General features: G+C 44.6%; 3 protein-coding genes and 1 pseudogene across 5 annotated transcripts in view; 1 reads left to right on the top strand and 3 right to left on the bottom strand.

The window, feature by feature from the left end:
• The window catches only part of LOC142210521 (uncharacterized), a 297487-nt gene that overhangs the window by 30438 nt on the left and 248437 nt on the right, over positions 1 to 18612 (bottom strand). The window lies entirely within an intron of this gene.
• Positions 1 to 18612, bottom strand: part of LOC142210524 (uncharacterized) — a 219996-nt gene that overhangs the window by 8388 nt on the left and 192996 nt on the right. The window lies entirely within an intron of this gene.
• On the bottom strand, positions 2282 to 5415 carry LOC142209969 (uncharacterized; annotated as a pseudogene).
• Positions 10253 to 13486, top strand: LOC142209480 (uncharacterized). The gene is made up of 3 exons (XM_075278473.1): positions 10253 to 10300; positions 12094 to 12241; positions 12949 to 13486. Exons 1-3 carry the CDS (start codon positions 10258 to 10260, stop codon positions 13484 to 13486), a joined length of 729 nt encoding a protein of 242 aa, XP_075134574.1. The 5' UTR covers positions 10253 to 10257.

The following is an 18612-nucleotide window of genomic DNA, read 5'->3' as shown; positions in this document are numbered from 1 at the left end:
AACAGCATGACACTGGGGCAGATGAATGGGGGAGAACAGCATGACACTGGGGCAGAGACGGGGGGGACATGAAACTGTGGGCAGATAAAGGGGGAGAATGGCATGAAACTGGGGACAGAGATAGAGGGGGGGGACATGAAACTAGGGGTAGATGAAGGGTGTATATGAAAATGGGGGAGAGATGGAGGGGGGACATATAATTTACGGGTGACTGTAGGAGGATTATACTGTGTGGAATCACATGAAAATTGAAAATGGGCGGAGTCAACATAAAAGTGGGCGGGTCCTAATTTGCTGCGGCGCGCTGCGCACGCGGCACGTTTTATTCCCTCTTTCTAGTCTTCAACAGTTGGGAAGTACAGGTTAGAAGTGCGAGACCCCCCAGTAAGTAGGGCCCCGCCAAAGTCAATTGCCCAGGGCCCCGCAAACCCTGGATCCGCCACTGACTTGAAGAGTCAGAGTGATAGTCACATGATGCATGAAGATCAAAAAGAAGATTATTAACTTCAATATAATTTACACAAATTTACCATTCTAACAGACCAGTGAATAACATTTTGGGGAGAGTGCTTCCTTAACATAGACACCAGCCCATTGGTTTCTGTATATAGTGCATGTGCTGGAACTGGAATCCCAGAGAGGTGTCAAGAGAGACTACAGGAGAGTGCACCGGTGAGGTGGTGAGTGATGAATATAGGTGTTATCAGCTGCATACCTGATAAAACATCATTAACATCAGCACAAATGTGACTACTGCGGGTAGATTTGGGAAACTGGTTAAAAGAAAAATTGCACATAGCAACCAATCACAATGCAGCAACAAAGGGGCAAGGCGGTTAGACGCTATGACTAATAAAACAGTCTTTTTTCCGGACTGCTTTCTTAAGGGTCTAATCACACAGAGGAAAATGGTGAGGAATTTGGTGTGGAACTCTGTGCTAGCAGAAAAGCTAGCATTGAAGCATTGAAGAGACTTTTTTTTTCAGCACTGAAATTCCACCAAATTTTCCTCCATGTGAACACAGAGTTTTTTGGAGCGGATTTTGACGCGGAATCCACCTCAAAATCTGCCTTAAAAAACGGCTCCCATGGAAGTCAATGGGAGCCGTTTTTTGAGGCAGATTTTGAGGCGGATTCCTGGTCATTCTTCAGGCCTAATCCAGAGTGGAATGCTGCAACTGGATGCTGGTGCACTGCACCGGCATCCCATCTCGGCTAGCCGAGCGGAAGTGTTCACACGTGGAATGCAAAATTCGCCATGTGAACATACCCTAAGGGGGAGTTCACACGGAGTAACGTGCCTCGTGATGTGGCACGTATACGCCGTGTGAGATATTGCGGGCCGTATACGCTCCCATTGATTTCAATGGGAGCGTGGATCATAAACGCCACGTTATTTTGCGGCCGTGATTTTGAGGCCGCAAAATAACGCGGCATTTACGATCCACGCTCCCATTGAAATCAATGGGAGCGTATACGGCCCGCAAAATCTCACACGGCGTATACGTGCCACATCACGCGGCACGTTACTCCGTGTGAACTCCCCCTAAGACAGATTTAATAATCCTAAAATTTAGACAGTACAGATATAGGGGCTGCTTTACCATATCTGGCATGTAATATACCATTACTGGCAGTGACAAAGTGAGATGCACCAACATTATTAAAAGGGGGATGTCTCTAATTATAGCAGATATTCTGTAACCCATATGCCAGAGATGGAAATCTATGACAGCTGGAGACTAGCGCAGATTTCCATCATTAGTTATCTGGCACAAGTAATGTTAAATTTGTCGTTCTTCTCCCAACCACAACCTGTCTACCTACGTAAAGAGACAGAAACTCATTTTTATATGTATAAGAGATGAGAGATATATATACATCGGAGTAGGAAAAGGGAATGGACTAATAATGATGCTTTTAGCTTTTGAGGCTCTAGGCCTCTTCCTCAGGTATAGCTTACAAACAAATAGCTTTTAAACTATACCTGAGGAAGAGGCCTAGAGCCTCGAAAGCTTGTAATCTGTCATCATTATTAGTTAGCCATTAAAAAGGTATCAACTACTGAAGGCTATCAAGTTTTGTTTTTTTTTTATATTGTACAACCTCTACAACTAGTAGTGATCTGCCCCTATCTAACCCAGTCCTTATATATTATAAATCAGGCAAGACATACATAAACATTGTAGAAAGTTTAATATTGTGAACTGAATGGAGAGACACTGAAGATTTGGGGGAAATGTCATGAATAGATTTACAGACACTCATTGTAAGTCAGCAGAGTTAGAAATCAGAATGACATTTTCTTCTTTTGTGCCTCTTGCGGTGTCTTTATTCTGCAGATACAATATAGTCATTCAGCTCCTTCAGCAGCTCTTCTACTTTTGTCTGGAATTCTTTACCATCAGGAAATTTACTTCTTAAGTTTTCGAGATGAGGCTTAGCATGTTCCTTCAGGTTCTCATAGCTCTTCTGTACCCTCTCCTTCAGCTCCTTATAATCCTTCTGTAATTCACCTTCCACATGACTGTGATATGCCTTATATTCTTCATGGACTTTTTCCACATAGGGGTGCAGCTTGGCACGTAGAGCGTTTATCTCATTACGCAGGTTGTCCCGACCCTTTGCAGCAATTTTTTCCAGCTTCTCAAAGAATTCTGTGAAGTGCTTACTCAATCCAGATACAAGATCAGATCCAATTGGCATAGCTTCTCTTACAATTTTCTTAAATTGTTCTTCTAAATCATCGTCGAATTTCTTCAGAATTGGGACTACTTCTTCAGTGAATGTTGGGAACTTCTCATGAAGCTTTTCATTGAACTTCTTCCAAACATCATCAGAGTATTTTTCTAGAGCTTCCTCTAATTTTACAGTATGTTTCCTTGCAGCTTTCACCTTCTCTTTAAGATGGTATCTGGAAATGAAAATGTAAATATTATAGACTTCACATCAATTTAGAATCTTATACATTGAGTCATGTGATGGGGAACCCATTGGAGTGTCACCGAGACTGTTGCACTCCAAGTTGTTATGCCCCAGGTTTATAAGCAACCTGCAAACTTTATGCATCTTATAAGAGATCCCCAACATTTAACGTCTGGAAATATCCCTTGCATTATTATTGTCTTGACTTTCTTGACTTTATACATTTGCTTTGCTGTTTTCAGAACTCATATACGGTATATAAGCCTGTCTAAAACTTTTGCGTTGTACTCTACATTGATGTAACAAGGGTTTCTCTCACAAGTTTATGCTTAGATTGGGCAACATAGACTGGGTGACAGATTCCATGTAAGTGACAAACGCGACATTTCTTACTCCTGTGCAATGCTTTCATAATCCAGGCTTTTAATAACACTGGCAATCATTGCAATCCCATCATGGAAAACACTTTGTATAGACTTGTCAGAAGTTTGTTCTTGCTAAGCTTCATCTTGTTGCAAAGCGTAGCGTCCCTGTGCCCCTGCAAGACAAAGAAAGCAAAGGTGGTTGTAAAGCTATTCAGAAAAGACAGGGATATAAATGTTATCATGGATTAAAGGAGGCGGTTGTTGCTTATTGCTAATGGGTGGCCGTACGCCAGTCTGTTAATCTGAGCTGAGTCTTATGATTCCCCCATATACGTACACTCCTAGTTTGGATATGTTTGCGTTCATTGTCAATGGGGAGCGTAAGACTAATTTACTGTAATGTAGCAGGTGCCGCACTGTAGCTTGGGGCTACTGCGGAGGGCATTGTCTAAGTGCCCTCTAGTCTTCACCCCTTAACCCCTACACAGGGATATGATCTCTGTAGGAAGAAACCGCCAAGTCACTACCTCTCACTGCTAGTCTCCCTCTAGCCACTCACTCAGTCCCTCCCATGACCCACCAGAGAACCCCGTTTCTCACACAGGAATGCCCACTTTTGCAGCTGGTCACATTCTATTACCACCTAATTTCCTGGAATTTTTGGCATTTATGGTAGGATTAGGTTGATGGTAGATAGTTGACATGTGTTGGTCAAGAGACAATGGTGTGGTCAGAAGACAGGCTGAGGTCAGAGCAGGCAGGGTATGTTCATCACCAGTGGCGTAATGCCCCCCCCCCCCCCGACTGACACTGATACCAACGCCGAAGACCTCGACCGACCCCCTCCTACTCATTTCTGCGCGTTCTATTATGCCCCATAGTGGCCCCTTAACACAGTATTATCCCCCATATTGGCCCCTGCATACCGTGTTATGTCCCTTAGTGGCTCCTGCAAACAGTATTATCCCCCATAGTGGCCCCTGCACACAGTATTATGTCCCTTACTGGCCCCTGCACACAGTATTATGTCCCTTACTGGCCCCTGCACACAGTATTATGTCCCTTACTGGCCCCTGCACACAGTATTATCCCCCATAGTGGCCCCTGCACACAGTATTATGTCCCACTGTGGACACCCATTAACAATTATTATACTCTGGAGTCTTTTCAGACCCCAGAGTATAATAATCGGAGACCCGGGGGAATAAAAACATAAAAAACTACTGTTACTTACCTGTTCCCCAGCTCCTACGTGGTCTTTTCCGCTGCCTTCTGTGCTGCTGTCCTTGTTCTATGACGTCGGACATCACATGACCCGGGACGCAGGCCGGGTTCATGTGACATCAGGTACGTCAGGAAGGAGGCCTGGCAGGATCCTGGAGAGATAAGTAACATGTTTTTTATGTTTCTTACCTCTCCCGGTCCGCCAATCATTATACTCGGGGGTCCGAAAAGACCCCCGACTATAATGATAGCAGCGGTAGCGGCTGTCACCGGGCCCCTAATGTCCCGAGCCCTGTGGCAGCTGCCTCCGCTGCTATGGCGGTAGTTACGCCACTCTTCATCACAGTGGTCAGACAATAGGTAAAAGCAGGTAGCATAGGTTCACAGTTGTCATACAGACTTATTTAGGGCAAGTGACACAGTCAGGTATAGGTGACCGTTGCGAGGTCAGAAAACAGGTAAACAGGCAGTGTAAAAAGAACAAGCTTTGCCTTACACTAGTAAGCTATTATTTTTTCTGCTAGACACCTTACAGCAAATGAAGGTGCCTTATGAAGACGAGTGCAGGAGATTGGCTGGGAACAGGCCAATTTGCTGTGGAATTTCAGTGCTGAAAAAAAAAGCCTCCCATTGACTTCAATTGATTCCTTTTTCTGCCATTGAAGTTAATGGGAGGCTTTTTTTTTCAGCGCTGAAATTCCACACCCAATTCCTCACCATTTTCCTCTGTGTGAATGCACCCTTAAAGGGCCAGCACACCCTACAGGCAGGATCCTAACCACAATGCTCATGGCTAGAGACTGTATTGGATACACAGAGGGAGGCAGTGGGCACCAGACCTACAACAACAAAAGCATTGGCATTTAAATTCAACCTGCCTGACCCTTCCTTTACCCGACATCATGTCTATTGGTAGTTTTGGGGGTAGGTGGAATTTAACTCTTAAGTACTATCATGGTGTCTATCATACACCTCTATCATACACATATCATTATGATAGACACCATGATAGTACTTAAGGGTTAATTAAAAAAAGACTTGTCTCATAACATATCCCATTCAACCTACTACAGTTTCAATTAAAGTCAATTCAGATTTTTGTACTTTTTTAGGTAGATCAACAAACAAGTTAACATTAAATAGGTGGTTACATTGGAAGACCAGACCATTCACACGATGTAACGCGGCGTTGATTCTGACACGTAATCTCGTGTCAGAATCAGCGCTGCAAAACAGAATCCCATTGACTTCAATGAGTTCCGTTTAGCACGCGTAACACATTGAAATTAATGGGTTAAAAAGACTCCCATTGATTTCATTGTGTTACATGCACTAAACAGAATCCATTGAGGTTAATTGGATTCTGTTTTGCAGCGCTGATTCTGACACGAGTTTACGTGTCAGAATCAACGCCGTGTTACATCATGTGAATGCCCCCTTAAGATTTACTTACAGGACAGGGCAGATCCCCACCTGCAGTGAGGTAGCCCCAGTTATTGTTGTGACTCCTGTACAAGTGAATAGAGTAACTCGCACATGCACAGTCCTATGTCAATCACTTGCGGCCACGTATGGGACCCTATTCTTGACATAGAGGTGGGTCTCAGAGGTGGTCTTATGAGTATAGCCATAAATGCCAAAATGTGAGGAATAACCTTATAAGTACCAATAATTTTTTTTGTCTCTGAATTCCAAGGACCATTACATGTTTTTTATATTTCCAAATTATAATAGTGCCTGTAAAAAAATGAATTTTTTTTTTTACATATTCTTGTTTTTTGGGGGGCAGCTGTAGGTATATAGAAATATGCCAGTCCCATATGGGTTTTAAAATGGTGATCTCTTTGCAAATTGTACACATAGAACTGCAATCCTGGTATCATATGAAAGCGGAGCTATATAAAATGTAGGATGACTATCTATCAGTCTATAGACTTGGATGTGTACCACCTCTCTATTCACGTTGGGCACTTGCGGATCCCCAATTTTCTAATCACTGGGGTCCCAGCAATCAGACAGCCAGAGATCAGACATTTAACTGCTGTCCTGTGGTTATGGGAATTATTGAATAGAATCAAGTTATTGAAGACCGATTTCATCTACAGATACCACTGTACCCTGGGTCTGTGTACAATGACCAGCAGATGGTATCCATGTACTGTCTGTGATACCGTGTTCTGTCCATGGTGAATACAGACAGCAAATTTAGCCCCACCCACTTTTGTGTTGACTCCGCCCACTCGTTAATTTTTCATGTGCCCGCACACAGTATAATCCTCCTACAGTCACCCGTAAATTATATGTCCCCCCTCTATCTCTCCCCCAGTTTCATATACACCCTTCATCTGCCCCCAGTTTCATGTCCCTCTTCCATCTCTGCCCCCAGATTCATGTCCCTCCATCTCTGCCCCCAGATTCATGTCCCCCATCTCTGCCCCCAGATTCATGTCCCTCCATCTCTGCCCCCAGATTCATGTCCTCTCCATCTCTGCCCCCAGATTCATGTCCCACATCTCTGCCCCCAGATTCATGTCCCACATCTCTGCCCCCAGATTCATGTCCCTCCATCTCTGCCCCCAGATTCATGTCCCTCCATATCTGCCCCCAAATTCATGTCCTCTCCATCTCTGCCCCCAGATTCATGTCCCCCATCTCTGCCCCCAGATTCATGTCCCCCATCTCTGCCCCCAGATTCATGTCCCCCATCTCTGCCCTCAGATTCATGTCCTCTCCATCTCTGCCCCCAGATTCATGTCCCCCATCTCTGCCCCAATGTCATGCCGTCCTCTCCTTCATCTGCCCCCAGATTCACGTTCCACCTCCACATTAAACTTACCTTCTCCTCCGCTCCCTCGCCGCCTCTCTCGCTGACACATGCGGCTGAAGGAAGGAGCTGACACAGGTCAGCTCCTCGCTTCACCGCTGCCCGCCTCTCTCCCTGACACACGCGGCTGAAGCTGCTCGCGTGCTCGCTTCGCCGCTGCGTCTCTCTCTCTCTCGCTGACACATGCGGCTGAAGCGAGGAGCTGACCTGTGTCAGTTCCTCGCTTCGCTGCTGCCGCCGGCTCCTGGCTTGTACATCGCGTCTACAGGCCAGGAGCCGGCGGCAGCAGCGAAGCGAGGAGCTGACACAGGTCAGCTCCTCGCTTCAGCCGCATGTGTCAGCGAGAGAGAGAGACGCAGCGGCGAAGCGAGCACGCGAGCAGCTTCAGCCGCGTGTGTCAGGGAGAGAGGCGGGCAGCAGCGAAGCGAGGAGCTGACCTGTGTCAGCTCCTTCCTTCAGCCGCATGTGTGTTCAACTCAGATCTGCATCCTCTGGACGCAGATCTGAGTTGAAATCGGGACATACCTCCCTCCAACCGGGACCGCGGGACATGTCACCCAAATCGGGACTGTCCCACTGAAATCGGGACGGTTGGGAGGTATGGTAGTGTGAACGCTCCCTTACTCTTGCATCCACCTGTGATCCCTCTCTCCTGCAGACTGCCTGAGCACATGGTCTCCCCTGCCAAGCAGCCCCTCCCATCCTCCAAGGATTTGATAAACAAACACAATTGCTTTCATGCTGCATGCACAATGTTTGCAAACTGTTAACCCCTTGTTGCCTTGAACTGCACACAGGGGTTACATACTGTTCGTTCATCTCTATTCATATCATGTTAGCTTTCCATAGTGGTCAAATGTGGTAGAAAGGTCAATATCACTGTTAGGGAAGATAAAGTGAGTTATTAGCTAACAGTTAAGTCACACAATCAGTGGCCGCCACGTGGCAAATTGTTTTTTGGGTGCCTCCACTTATTGGTGGCACTGATGTGGCATTATACTGTGTGGGGGGCATTAATAGGGTATTATACTGTGTCAGGGACAATAATGGCTGTTATATCATTTGGTGGTAACACAAATTTCACGATCGGGATCAGCTGGAAAATGATCGAAAATCGGATTTTAAAAACGATCCTAAAATCTCAAGATCGACTCAACCCCAGCTCCCCCTCAATGAGTGCCCACCATACAGTATAATTCTATTGAGTGTCCCTAACACAGTATAACCTTTTTTGCCATGTATACAGCAGTTGGGAGAAGCCCTCACCCCCTGAACTCTGCCCTTTTAGCCCTAACACATTATAATAGGAGCAGGGTCAATTAGGGCTTAAAATGAAACAGCAGTCAAGACATGAGTGTTTCTCCCAATCACTGTCATTATGGAGGGAATACTTCCATACCACTTTGAAAATGTCTGAGTAAGACGTTGTTAGGCTCTGTTCACATCTGCCTCGGAGTCTATCCAGCAGAGTCTGCCTAAAATCATGCATGGTGATGTCAGGGAGAAAAATACATATTGCCCCTATTATAGTCAATAGAGTCCCTCAAGATTCATCATCATCATCATTAGACAGATCTATCTCTATTTTTAATTTTTTGTTCCTATGCCAATCTGGGGATTGAGGGGGGGCACTACTACATTATTTGTAGTTGGGGCGTCAAAGATAGCCAAGTACTGTAGTTCAGCTATCTCCATACTGCCTGACCACTGCTCCATTCAGAACGGGGGACAAAACTCCCCGGTCCTCCTGATCAGTCGGTGTCTGAGCAATCAGACCCCCACTAACCTTCAAGTTATCCCTTATCCAAAGTTATCCTCTATAGCCAGTTGCATCTCAGCAACAACTAGGGGGGCCCCAGGGATTGAGAAGCAATGGCATGGACCGAAATGCTGTTTAATCTAGTTTAATAGATTTTGCAATGTTTTTCTTGTTCATTTTGTGACCTTCATACAGATGAAACTTGGAACTAGTTTTACTGACCCTTCTACCTGCCCTTTCCATGTTCTCTGTTGACATCCCACTATTTGGTTTGTACTCAGAATCTTCATTTCACCCACACATTTATCAATATCAATTACACAATTGCAGGTTATTTTAGCTGGATCTGCTCAAATGATTTTAATACAGCATTATTTGACTCCACACTAAAACATCCAATATGGTGCCCAATAATAGTGCACTTATCAAGCAGTGGTAATTTTAAGACTACTGCAATAGAATTGGCACCAGAGTTGCTGGACGATAATGGATCAAAATATGTTTGCATAGCAATGTTGCTTATGAAGGAACACTATGATACAGTGTATGATTCTCTTTACGGCAGGGGCAAGGAGATAGAGCATGAGATGGAGAGTCAAGGTCTTGCATTTGGGATAGCACTAGTCATATGAGTTGGAGTAGAACAACAATAGTAGAGTTCGGCCACTACACAGTGTATGGAGCCATCTGCCTCCAGCTCTGTACACTATGCTCAGAACAGCGGATCATTGAAGGAGCTGGGTGCCCATCCTCCACTGATGTCAAATGAATGACCTATCATACGTATCTAAAGACATGCAGATTTTAGATGGGAATTTAGATAATGAGCCCTACGGATGACAATATCTGTAAAGGGCTGCAGAATTTATTAGCGCTGTATGAGGACACAAAATCAATAAATCTATGGCATAGAACTGCAACCACCCACCTTACGTCCTCTGGTGCCCTCTATGTGTTTACACTTCTAATCTGTGTAACCGTGCGTCCAACTAAGAGGGGGGGTCCAGATGACTGCATATAAAAAGCTGGTGTCAAAGCCCATGCAATGGAATTGATTCATCCCAGAGGTAAGATATTTGCAATGCTGTAAAGTTATTATATGTGTCATACAGGCTTTGTTTTATATACTAAAGGGTTGATGTTTTTTGCAGATTCCAATCATGAAGATCTTGGTTTCGTCATTGCTCCTCCTGTTCCTAGCAGGTATAATATACTGTTCCCTGTAAATGCAGCAACTTTGTCCCACTAATCCTTCACGTGAGCTTTTTTCTGTGCCCCATAGCTTGCACAGTGGATTGTTATGGGGTAACTATATGCAAAGTAGGGGAGATTTTCTACAGTATGCAAGGGTTGCATTTCGGCAGTAACATGTTTGCATGGTGTGTAATATATATATATATATATATATATATATATATATATATATATATATATATATACAAAAAAGCAGGCGGCACACAAATTTTCACAATTTTGGTGTGCCGCCTGCTTTTTTGGAGTTATATTGAACAGGACAAATCCTTTTCCCATTGGTGAGCACTCTATGCCTAGACTGGTGCGGTCATATATGGATTTTTTTGTGTAGTATATTTATATATACATATATATATTTATACATATATATATATTTGACCCCACACAGTATATGACCTATTTTTATGGCCCCTACATAGTATATGACTCTTTTTTTTGCCCCCACACAGTATCTGACCCCTTTTATTTTGCTCCCCCACATAGCATATAATACGCCCTATTTATGCCCCCCTACAGTTTATGACCCCCTTTCATACCCCCCCCCAACACACAGTATATGACCCCTATCTTAAAGCCCACCCGCAGCATAGGAGCCCCTTATTTGTACTGTATATAGCTATACATAGTGTCCCAGCATACTCCAGTGTCATGATGTTAGTGTAGCGCCGCCAAGAGGAGGTGAAGGACAGTGGCCAGGACAGGAGCGTTGGCAGGTGAGTAAAATCGGCCGTTGTTTATTGTAATTTCAAAATAAGTAGCCACTGATGTTTGTCACCCAAAATGTCTTGATGTATCACCATAGACCCGCGTGTCATAGATTCACCATCACGGCTCTAGGGGATCGTTGGCAAAGAAAGTATGCCAACATAGGCAGATATAGAGTAATAAATAATATAGTAAAAGTAATGATATTATACAGAATCAACAGAGCAGAGTAACATGGATAACAGAAATAGCAAGAACATAGGTATCTGAGCAGAGCAATAATGGATAAGCAAAAGAGACAGTGGTCACATTAATATCACAGACAGTAACATTTACATACAAAAGGTAGGTGTGGAATAGACTTTCTAAAGGCTATGCAAGGATGTGCTTAGCCAAAAATGACTTTCCCCAATGACAGAGCCCCTTTAAGACAATCACAACCCTAGTAGCCACTATACAATAACTATAAGTCAATAATAAAGTACTATCAGTATAGCTACTACCAAGTTCTGGGCAGAGTTTATCCTGGCCTTAGTTAAACATTCCTAAATCTGTTTTTTGTATGTATTTTTGGACTCCCGCTGAGTGTTTCCTATTCATTTGAGAGACATTGTGTCTTTCCTTATGACCAAATAATTGTGCTGTTCCCCTCCATTGAAGCCACGTCACACCGGAGGGAAAAGTATATGACCTGGGGCATAACTAGGAAAGACGGGGCCCCACAGCAAGCTTTTAACTTGTTTATCTGGCCCCCATACTGTAAAATGCCATAATTACTGACCCCTTTACTAATCCCACCATATGGTATGGTATGGCACTATACATTATACTGTCCCGATTACAGGCCCCCATACAGTAAGGACTAATATTACAGTTCCACATACATCCCCGTTATAGGCCCCCACTCAATATTATGCCCCGCTAAGACCCCCAGTGTGGTATTTTATCCTATGTGCATATTGGTGTATAGAGACCCAGGATACAGGATAAGTCATGTCACACAATTCTGTTGCACTAATATCTTATTTATCTTGCAGGAACACATGGTGGACCCATTAGCGAGCAGGCTGCACAAAGACCATCAGTGCCTTCAGCAAGGGACTCGATAAAAAGTATGTTCCGTAATCTATTCGTGTATGGTGCGGAAATAGTAGCAAACTGGGAATCATCAGACACCGAGAGAGAGTAAGTCAATTATGAGTCATGGGACTGCAGCCACTAAGGCTCTGTTCACACTCGTGTTGTTTAAGTGCAGGGGTTTTTTTTACATTAATGATTTCCACATACCGAATTTGCTGGGAAAGTCTTAAATTTTTTTGTAAATAATCCCAGCAAATGGAGCATGGCTAACTAAAACCTTGCCCAAAAGTGGGCATTCTTACTCTGTGTGTGGAGCGTCCATGGGGCAGTTTGGGGAAGGTTCTAAGATCAGAACTTAGAGATTCCCATTTTAGGTAAAAGTTGGTAAATATGTAACTGAAATACTTCTAAGACCTTTTTGCTTTTTTATTCATTATGGCCTAGTAGGGGACTTGAACATCTTTTGGTATAATACACTGGAATACCTGTATACAGCACTCCCTGAAAAAACCTGATAGGCTATTATTATAGCAACCTTTGGCACACCATGGCTGATGGACTGATAGAGGTCATATCTTCTTTCTGTCTAATCACTTATATTGCTGTTGACACATCTAAGGGGTTAAACATCCTAGTTGATCTCCAATCTCGATCATGATTGCAAAGCATTGGTTGTAAATACCTGGCACCAGCACTGAAAACATACAATGGATGGCGCAAAGGATTTTTTTTTCAAAATTTAAAAATGGATCAATTTACTTTCATTGAGTTTAGTTTCAGTAATTGATTATTTTTCTCCTATTTTCACACAGGGCTGTCCTGAACAAGAGAGTCGAGATAATATATACAAGTTATTTTAACCTAGCGTACGGAGCTACTGAGTACTTGTCAGGCATCTTTACGGAGTTGGCCAAGGAACTCAATGAGACGTACCCGGTCTTCTATAGTAAAGTACCCCCTATTTTTATAGGAGTCTTCCAGCCTACTTATGAATGTATACGAGATGTTGCAAAGGAAATCAAACCCCATTTTGAGAAATTTGAGGAAGAAGTAAAAAAACTACAGAGTGCTCTCTGGGAAGAGGTACGCCCTACTATACAGAGTAAAGCCAAGCCCATCATAGACGATCTAAATGCCAAACTGAAGCCCATTATTGAAGATGTCCGCAAGGAGGTAGAAGCTGCGCAGAGAAAAGAAGATAGTGAACCGTCATCTGAACAGGGACTTAAATACGCAGATCTGGAAGAAAGTATTAAGCTTACTGAGTTTGTGCAAAAAATAATGATGTTTGACAAGGGGGTGCTGAAGACAATACTGACAAACCTAGAGCTTTTCAGTACCAATGCTTAGGGACACATCTGCCTGCATAGCTATAGACAGAGTAGTCATCTCTGATATCAGTGCAATGGTTCCATAAAATAAAGAAAAATCATTTTACGAAATGTTTTTTTTATCCTGAATTTTATATTCATCATGTCAAGAAATGAAAAAAAGAATTTACGACTTAGGTAGACTTGGGTAGATCAACATGGAAAAAGGGGAAAAAGAAGGGAATACTCAGCCACTAAAGTTCTCTCAATGCAACTCTTTCACTTCATATCCTTCGTGGCTCTTGCACGGAAAAAGCAATTCCCTCGGCTCGGAGCAAGGTAATCACATCAATGGTAAGAAGAAATCCAGCATTTCGGAAATGTTACATCTCTTCTTTAGGATTTATTAGCACATGTACTAATAAAGAGGAGTTTTAACATTTCCGAAATGGCCGTGCTGGATGTCCTTTTACCGTTGGTGAGACTTGGGTAGATGTCTTCTCCTGCACGCATAGGGTCAGCCTTCTGCATGGTGCACCATATAGTATGGTTCAAGCAGAGCTGGGAAAGGGATGTGACAACTGGTCGGCAAATTTTTATGTCTGAAAAGGATTTTCACTTAAAGGGGTTGTCTGGGGTAATATGAAATCCCTACACTAATCTAATCCCCCTCCTACTTTCTAAATAACATTATTAGAGATGAGCGAACAGTAAAATGTTCGATATTTGTTTCGAGTAGCCGCTCAATATTCGACTACTCAAATCGAATATTGAATCCTATTATACTCTATGGGGGGAAAATGCTCGTTTCAGGGGTAGGCAACATTCGATCAAATTACACTTACCAAGTCCACGAGTGAGGGTCGGGCTGGATCCTCCGAGAAGTCTTCTCCGTGCAGCGTCCCCATGGCATCTTCAGGCTCTGAAGTCAAAGCAGCCATCTTCTTGTAGCGTGGGCATGCGCAGTCGGCTCTGCCCAGGCCCGATGCCTGGCAGAGTGAATTCAGAGCCGGAAGACGCCACGGGGACGCTGCACGGAGAAGACTTCTAAAGGTAGGAGAAGAACCAGCGTTGATTGGCCGACTGTATAGCATTCGGCCAATCAATGCTGGTTCTGCATCGAACTTTTCCATTCGAATAACGAGTGGTACTTGATCGAGTACGAGTATTTCGAATACCGTAGTATTCGATCGAATACCTACTCGATCGAATACTACTTGCTCATCTCTAAACATTATTAATAAAAAAATGTATATTTACACATATTCCTTGTGACCGCCCCAGGGACATTTTCTGATGATCCGGTGATGATCCGTCTCCCCATTTCTGGAAACGGATTGTCACTATTACTCCCCCCCATCCACTTCACTCATACTTATCTATCCACGACTTCTTCCGACAACACGGGTCCTCCTCCTGTATTGACAAGTTAAGCGTTCTAGCAGTGTTCACGCTGCTGCCGGTAAATCACCTCTACTGTGTGTCTACGCATGCGCAGTAGAGGTGACTCATTGGAGGAACATGCACACAGTACATAAGGAGAAGAGGCCGCATCACCGGAAGAAGTCATGGAGGCTAAGTAGGTAATATGGTTAGTGGGTTGGGCTGAGTAAGTAGGGTAGGACATATAGGATAGCTAGACTAGATAGTATAGCTAGAGAGACTGGGGGGGGGGGGGTTTGAGGAAGGAGGGAGAGGTGAGAGGGGTTAGGAAGTTACATAGCAGGAAGCAGAAGGATGTAAACAAAAGTAGGAGACACTAGGCCACTAGAGACACCCAGAAATCGCTCAAAATACACAAAAAAAAGTATATAGGTAGATTTATTAACCCATTAATAGCACCAATAAACATTTAAAAAAAAAAAAATTGCCCAGAAAACCCCTTTACCCCTTTCAGTTATATTCCAATATTGACAACTGAATGAGTATATCTTTAATGCCCAGTGCCCCCGACTACCTTAGGACAGATTATCAATATTAGGTCAGCGGAGGTCTGACACCCGACTTGTGAATGAAAGTGCCGTCAGTTGCCTGTGAAGAGGAAGTTGGATCTCCACTAATCTGATATTGATGATAATAAATAATAATGAAATTCCAGAAAACTTTTCTAGGTCCCACATACCGAAACACAGCAAAAAAACGCTGCAGGAAAAAAGCAGCAGAAACGCATTGAATCGAGTTTTTCATTGAGTTTTTCTCTGTGTGCTTTCTGCCCTTATTACACCTATAGGGAAAACGCCACAGGTATAATTGACATGCTGTGATTTTCAAGAACGTGGGTGTTTTTGAAAACTCAGCTTTTTCTGCTATGGATTTTTCGCTGCAATGTGTGGATGGGATTAGCCAGAATTGAAAGTAATGTGAAATGCGGCGTTTTATGCTGTGGCGTTTCCGCAGTGGCAAAAACACTGCATTTTCACAACATGAGGCTTCAGCCTTAATGCTCTACTGCATGTAGCTATAATATATTAATACTTGTAATCGTCCCCGGCCTATATATATATATATATATATATATACCTATCTTCAGCAGTACCAGAAGCTATATATGTGAGGCTACATGTCACAAATCTGTATAGTCAGAGGCTAGAGTATGTACAATACTTCATAATGTCAGACAGGGTGTAAGGATCAAGGTCAACTCCATATGCAACATGTGTCAGTGGTATTATACATAGACTTGGCACTATTGGAAGAAGCTTCTGTCATCGATACTAATTCCAATGCCAATAGTTTAGGTCCTCAGATGCCATAACCAATTGTGACCCTGGCTTCTATACAGTATATAGAGTCCGACTGCTTCACCCCAAGTGTGAGAGGGAGCACTAGCAGAGATCCTTCCCCCAACTGCGGTCAGACTGTATAATCAATATCAGGCTAAGCGAAGATCACTCTGCACAGAGAACTAAATGATCCTGAAGTCTTTCTATTTCTTTTAGCTGCTATGTCTCCTAGTATCCTTTCTATCTGCTATGAGCTTGTATGTGTTCTTTCTTGTAATATATTACTGTATTATCCATGATGCTGTAACACACTGAATTTCCCCATGGTGGGACTATTAAAGGACTATCTTATCTTATCTCATAAAGTTACATAGAGAGAGTAGGCATCCTCTCTCCTCCAAACGCCTTCCCTACCACACTGAGTTGCTGAGCCACAAATAGCTAGTGATGACTATGAATGACTGACAATGTATTTTGTCCACATTTACCCGCTGTGGGTTGGTTGTCACCTTTTGTGGTATACAGAGTGGCTGTAGCGGGATGTCACCTCCACGAGCCTCTGGCAGCCAAACGCTATATATTACTGTATTGTTGAGAGCTCCAGTGGTCCTGTGAAGTGATGGCTGGTCTAGTACAGGCACAGAGGGGAGGATATAGGTAATTCCCCCTACGCCCAAACAGCAGCACAAGATGGGTATTCCTGCCCCTGTGTACTGTTAGGACAGGTGGAACTTTTATTAAACTAACAAGTTGCCCTCCCATAAAGGCCCAGGAGACCTCCCCCTCCCTGTGTTTTTTTCTGTCCTGTTACCAGGACAGGTGGAGGGAGAGGTCTCCTCTCCCATCTGAATTGGGTGGGCCTCCGCTCCCCCTTGGGACTTACCTGGGGGTAGTGGGGGTCACCTTCTTAGGAAGTGCAGCTTCTGGTCCCGCGTCGTCGGCACCATTCTGCGCTCCGGCGCCGCTCCCAGCCGCCTAGGAACATAGTTTCCTTTGGGCGGAGGGGGGAACCTGCCGGCGCCTCTGTTGTTCCGGCCGCGGACACTGTGTGTGCGCCGCGGCCTTCCGGCTCTACCGCGCAGGCGCGGGAGCCGCTTTGCGCATGCGCGCGGATCCCGTTTCGTGGCCCATACCGCGCATGCGCGGCCCTCCGTCCGGCGCATGCGTACCAGTGAGCCGAGGCGCCGGACGGAGATTTTTTTAATTACAGGTAGGGGCTTGTGAGGGGAAAGGTTTTCCCCACCTAGGGAAGCCAGAAAGGCTTCCTTTTTTGGCTAGGATTGCCCAGTGTGCCCCCTGAGTTATTTAATTAGGCTGAGGTGGTTGGGGGCGTGGTCAAGGTTAGCCCCGCCCCCCTCCGCCCTATTTAAAGCTGCTGGCCCAATTTAGTTTGCCTGTCAGCTCTTGCTAATAGGTTGCTACTGCTTGGGCAACCAGAAGGCAGCTAAGCAAACCTTTGTGAAAGGATTTCTGAAAAGATTAAGGTGATGTATTCCCCCTAGTGGGGCCTCAGGGTAAAGCTCAAGTTAAGGTAAGAGATTAATTGATTATATATCTCTCCTTAGATGTCGTCTTCCTCCTCTGTACCTGAAAACCCTAAGAGGAAGGCTACCGCCAAGCGACGCCACCTAGCCTGCATTAAGTGCGAGGTGCCCCTTCCGGACGGCTATGCATACCAGTGCTGCCGTGGGTGCCGTGGGCCCCCGTCAGAGGACACGTCCGTCCGAGATGTTGTTGGCTGGGTGAGGGAGTTTGTGGAGGAGTCAATGAGGGAGATGAAAGTTTCTATCTCCCAATTATCAAAGAAACCTCGTTTGGAGTCATCCCCTCCTTCTCTCCCCCCTATGGAAACTCTACAGATCCTAGATGAGATCTCCTCTGAAGAGGACATCTTGGAACCAGTTAAACCGGTCTTTGCTGTAGAGAGGATGCCCAAATTGCTAAAAATTGTACGGGCCAAGGAAGTGGGAGACCCTACTGAGGAGACTCCATCTACCTCCCTTAAGTCTTTCCAGGCCAACTCGGAAATGGTTAAGAGGATGGAAGCGGAATGGAGGTTTCCGGAACGTCCATTTAACGCTTCCAGGCATTTCAGGGCACTGTTTCCCCTAGCAGAAGCCCAGTCCAGCTCTTGGGGCCCTCCGCCTAAGGTAGATATAGCGGTCTCTAAACTATCTAAGCGCACCGTGGTACCAGCGGAGGATGGTTCTAACCTCCAGGATGTGATGGACCGCAGGGCGGAGGGGTCCCTTAGGCGCATCTATGCCTCCTCTGCAGCGCAGGCCTCAGTAGGCATTGCGGCCAGTGAGGTAGTCACCAGGCTACGGGCTGAAGTCTCAAACCTCGAGAGAGACATCGACTCAGGGGTCCACAGAGACGATCTGCTGACAGCCATGACAAGTATTACTCTAATGTCTGACTACCTCTCTGAGGCGGCTTTCTA

This window comes from Leptodactylus fuscus, chromosome 6 (assembly GCF_031893055.1).
Source record: "Leptodactylus fuscus isolate aLepFus1 chromosome 6, aLepFus1.hap2, whole genome shotgun sequence".
Lineage (NCBI taxonomy): Eukaryota > Metazoa > Chordata > Amphibia > Anura > Leptodactylidae > Leptodactylus > Leptodactylus fuscus.
Note: the sequence above shows the minus strand (reverse complement) of the source record. Positions and strands in the feature narration are given on the sequence as shown.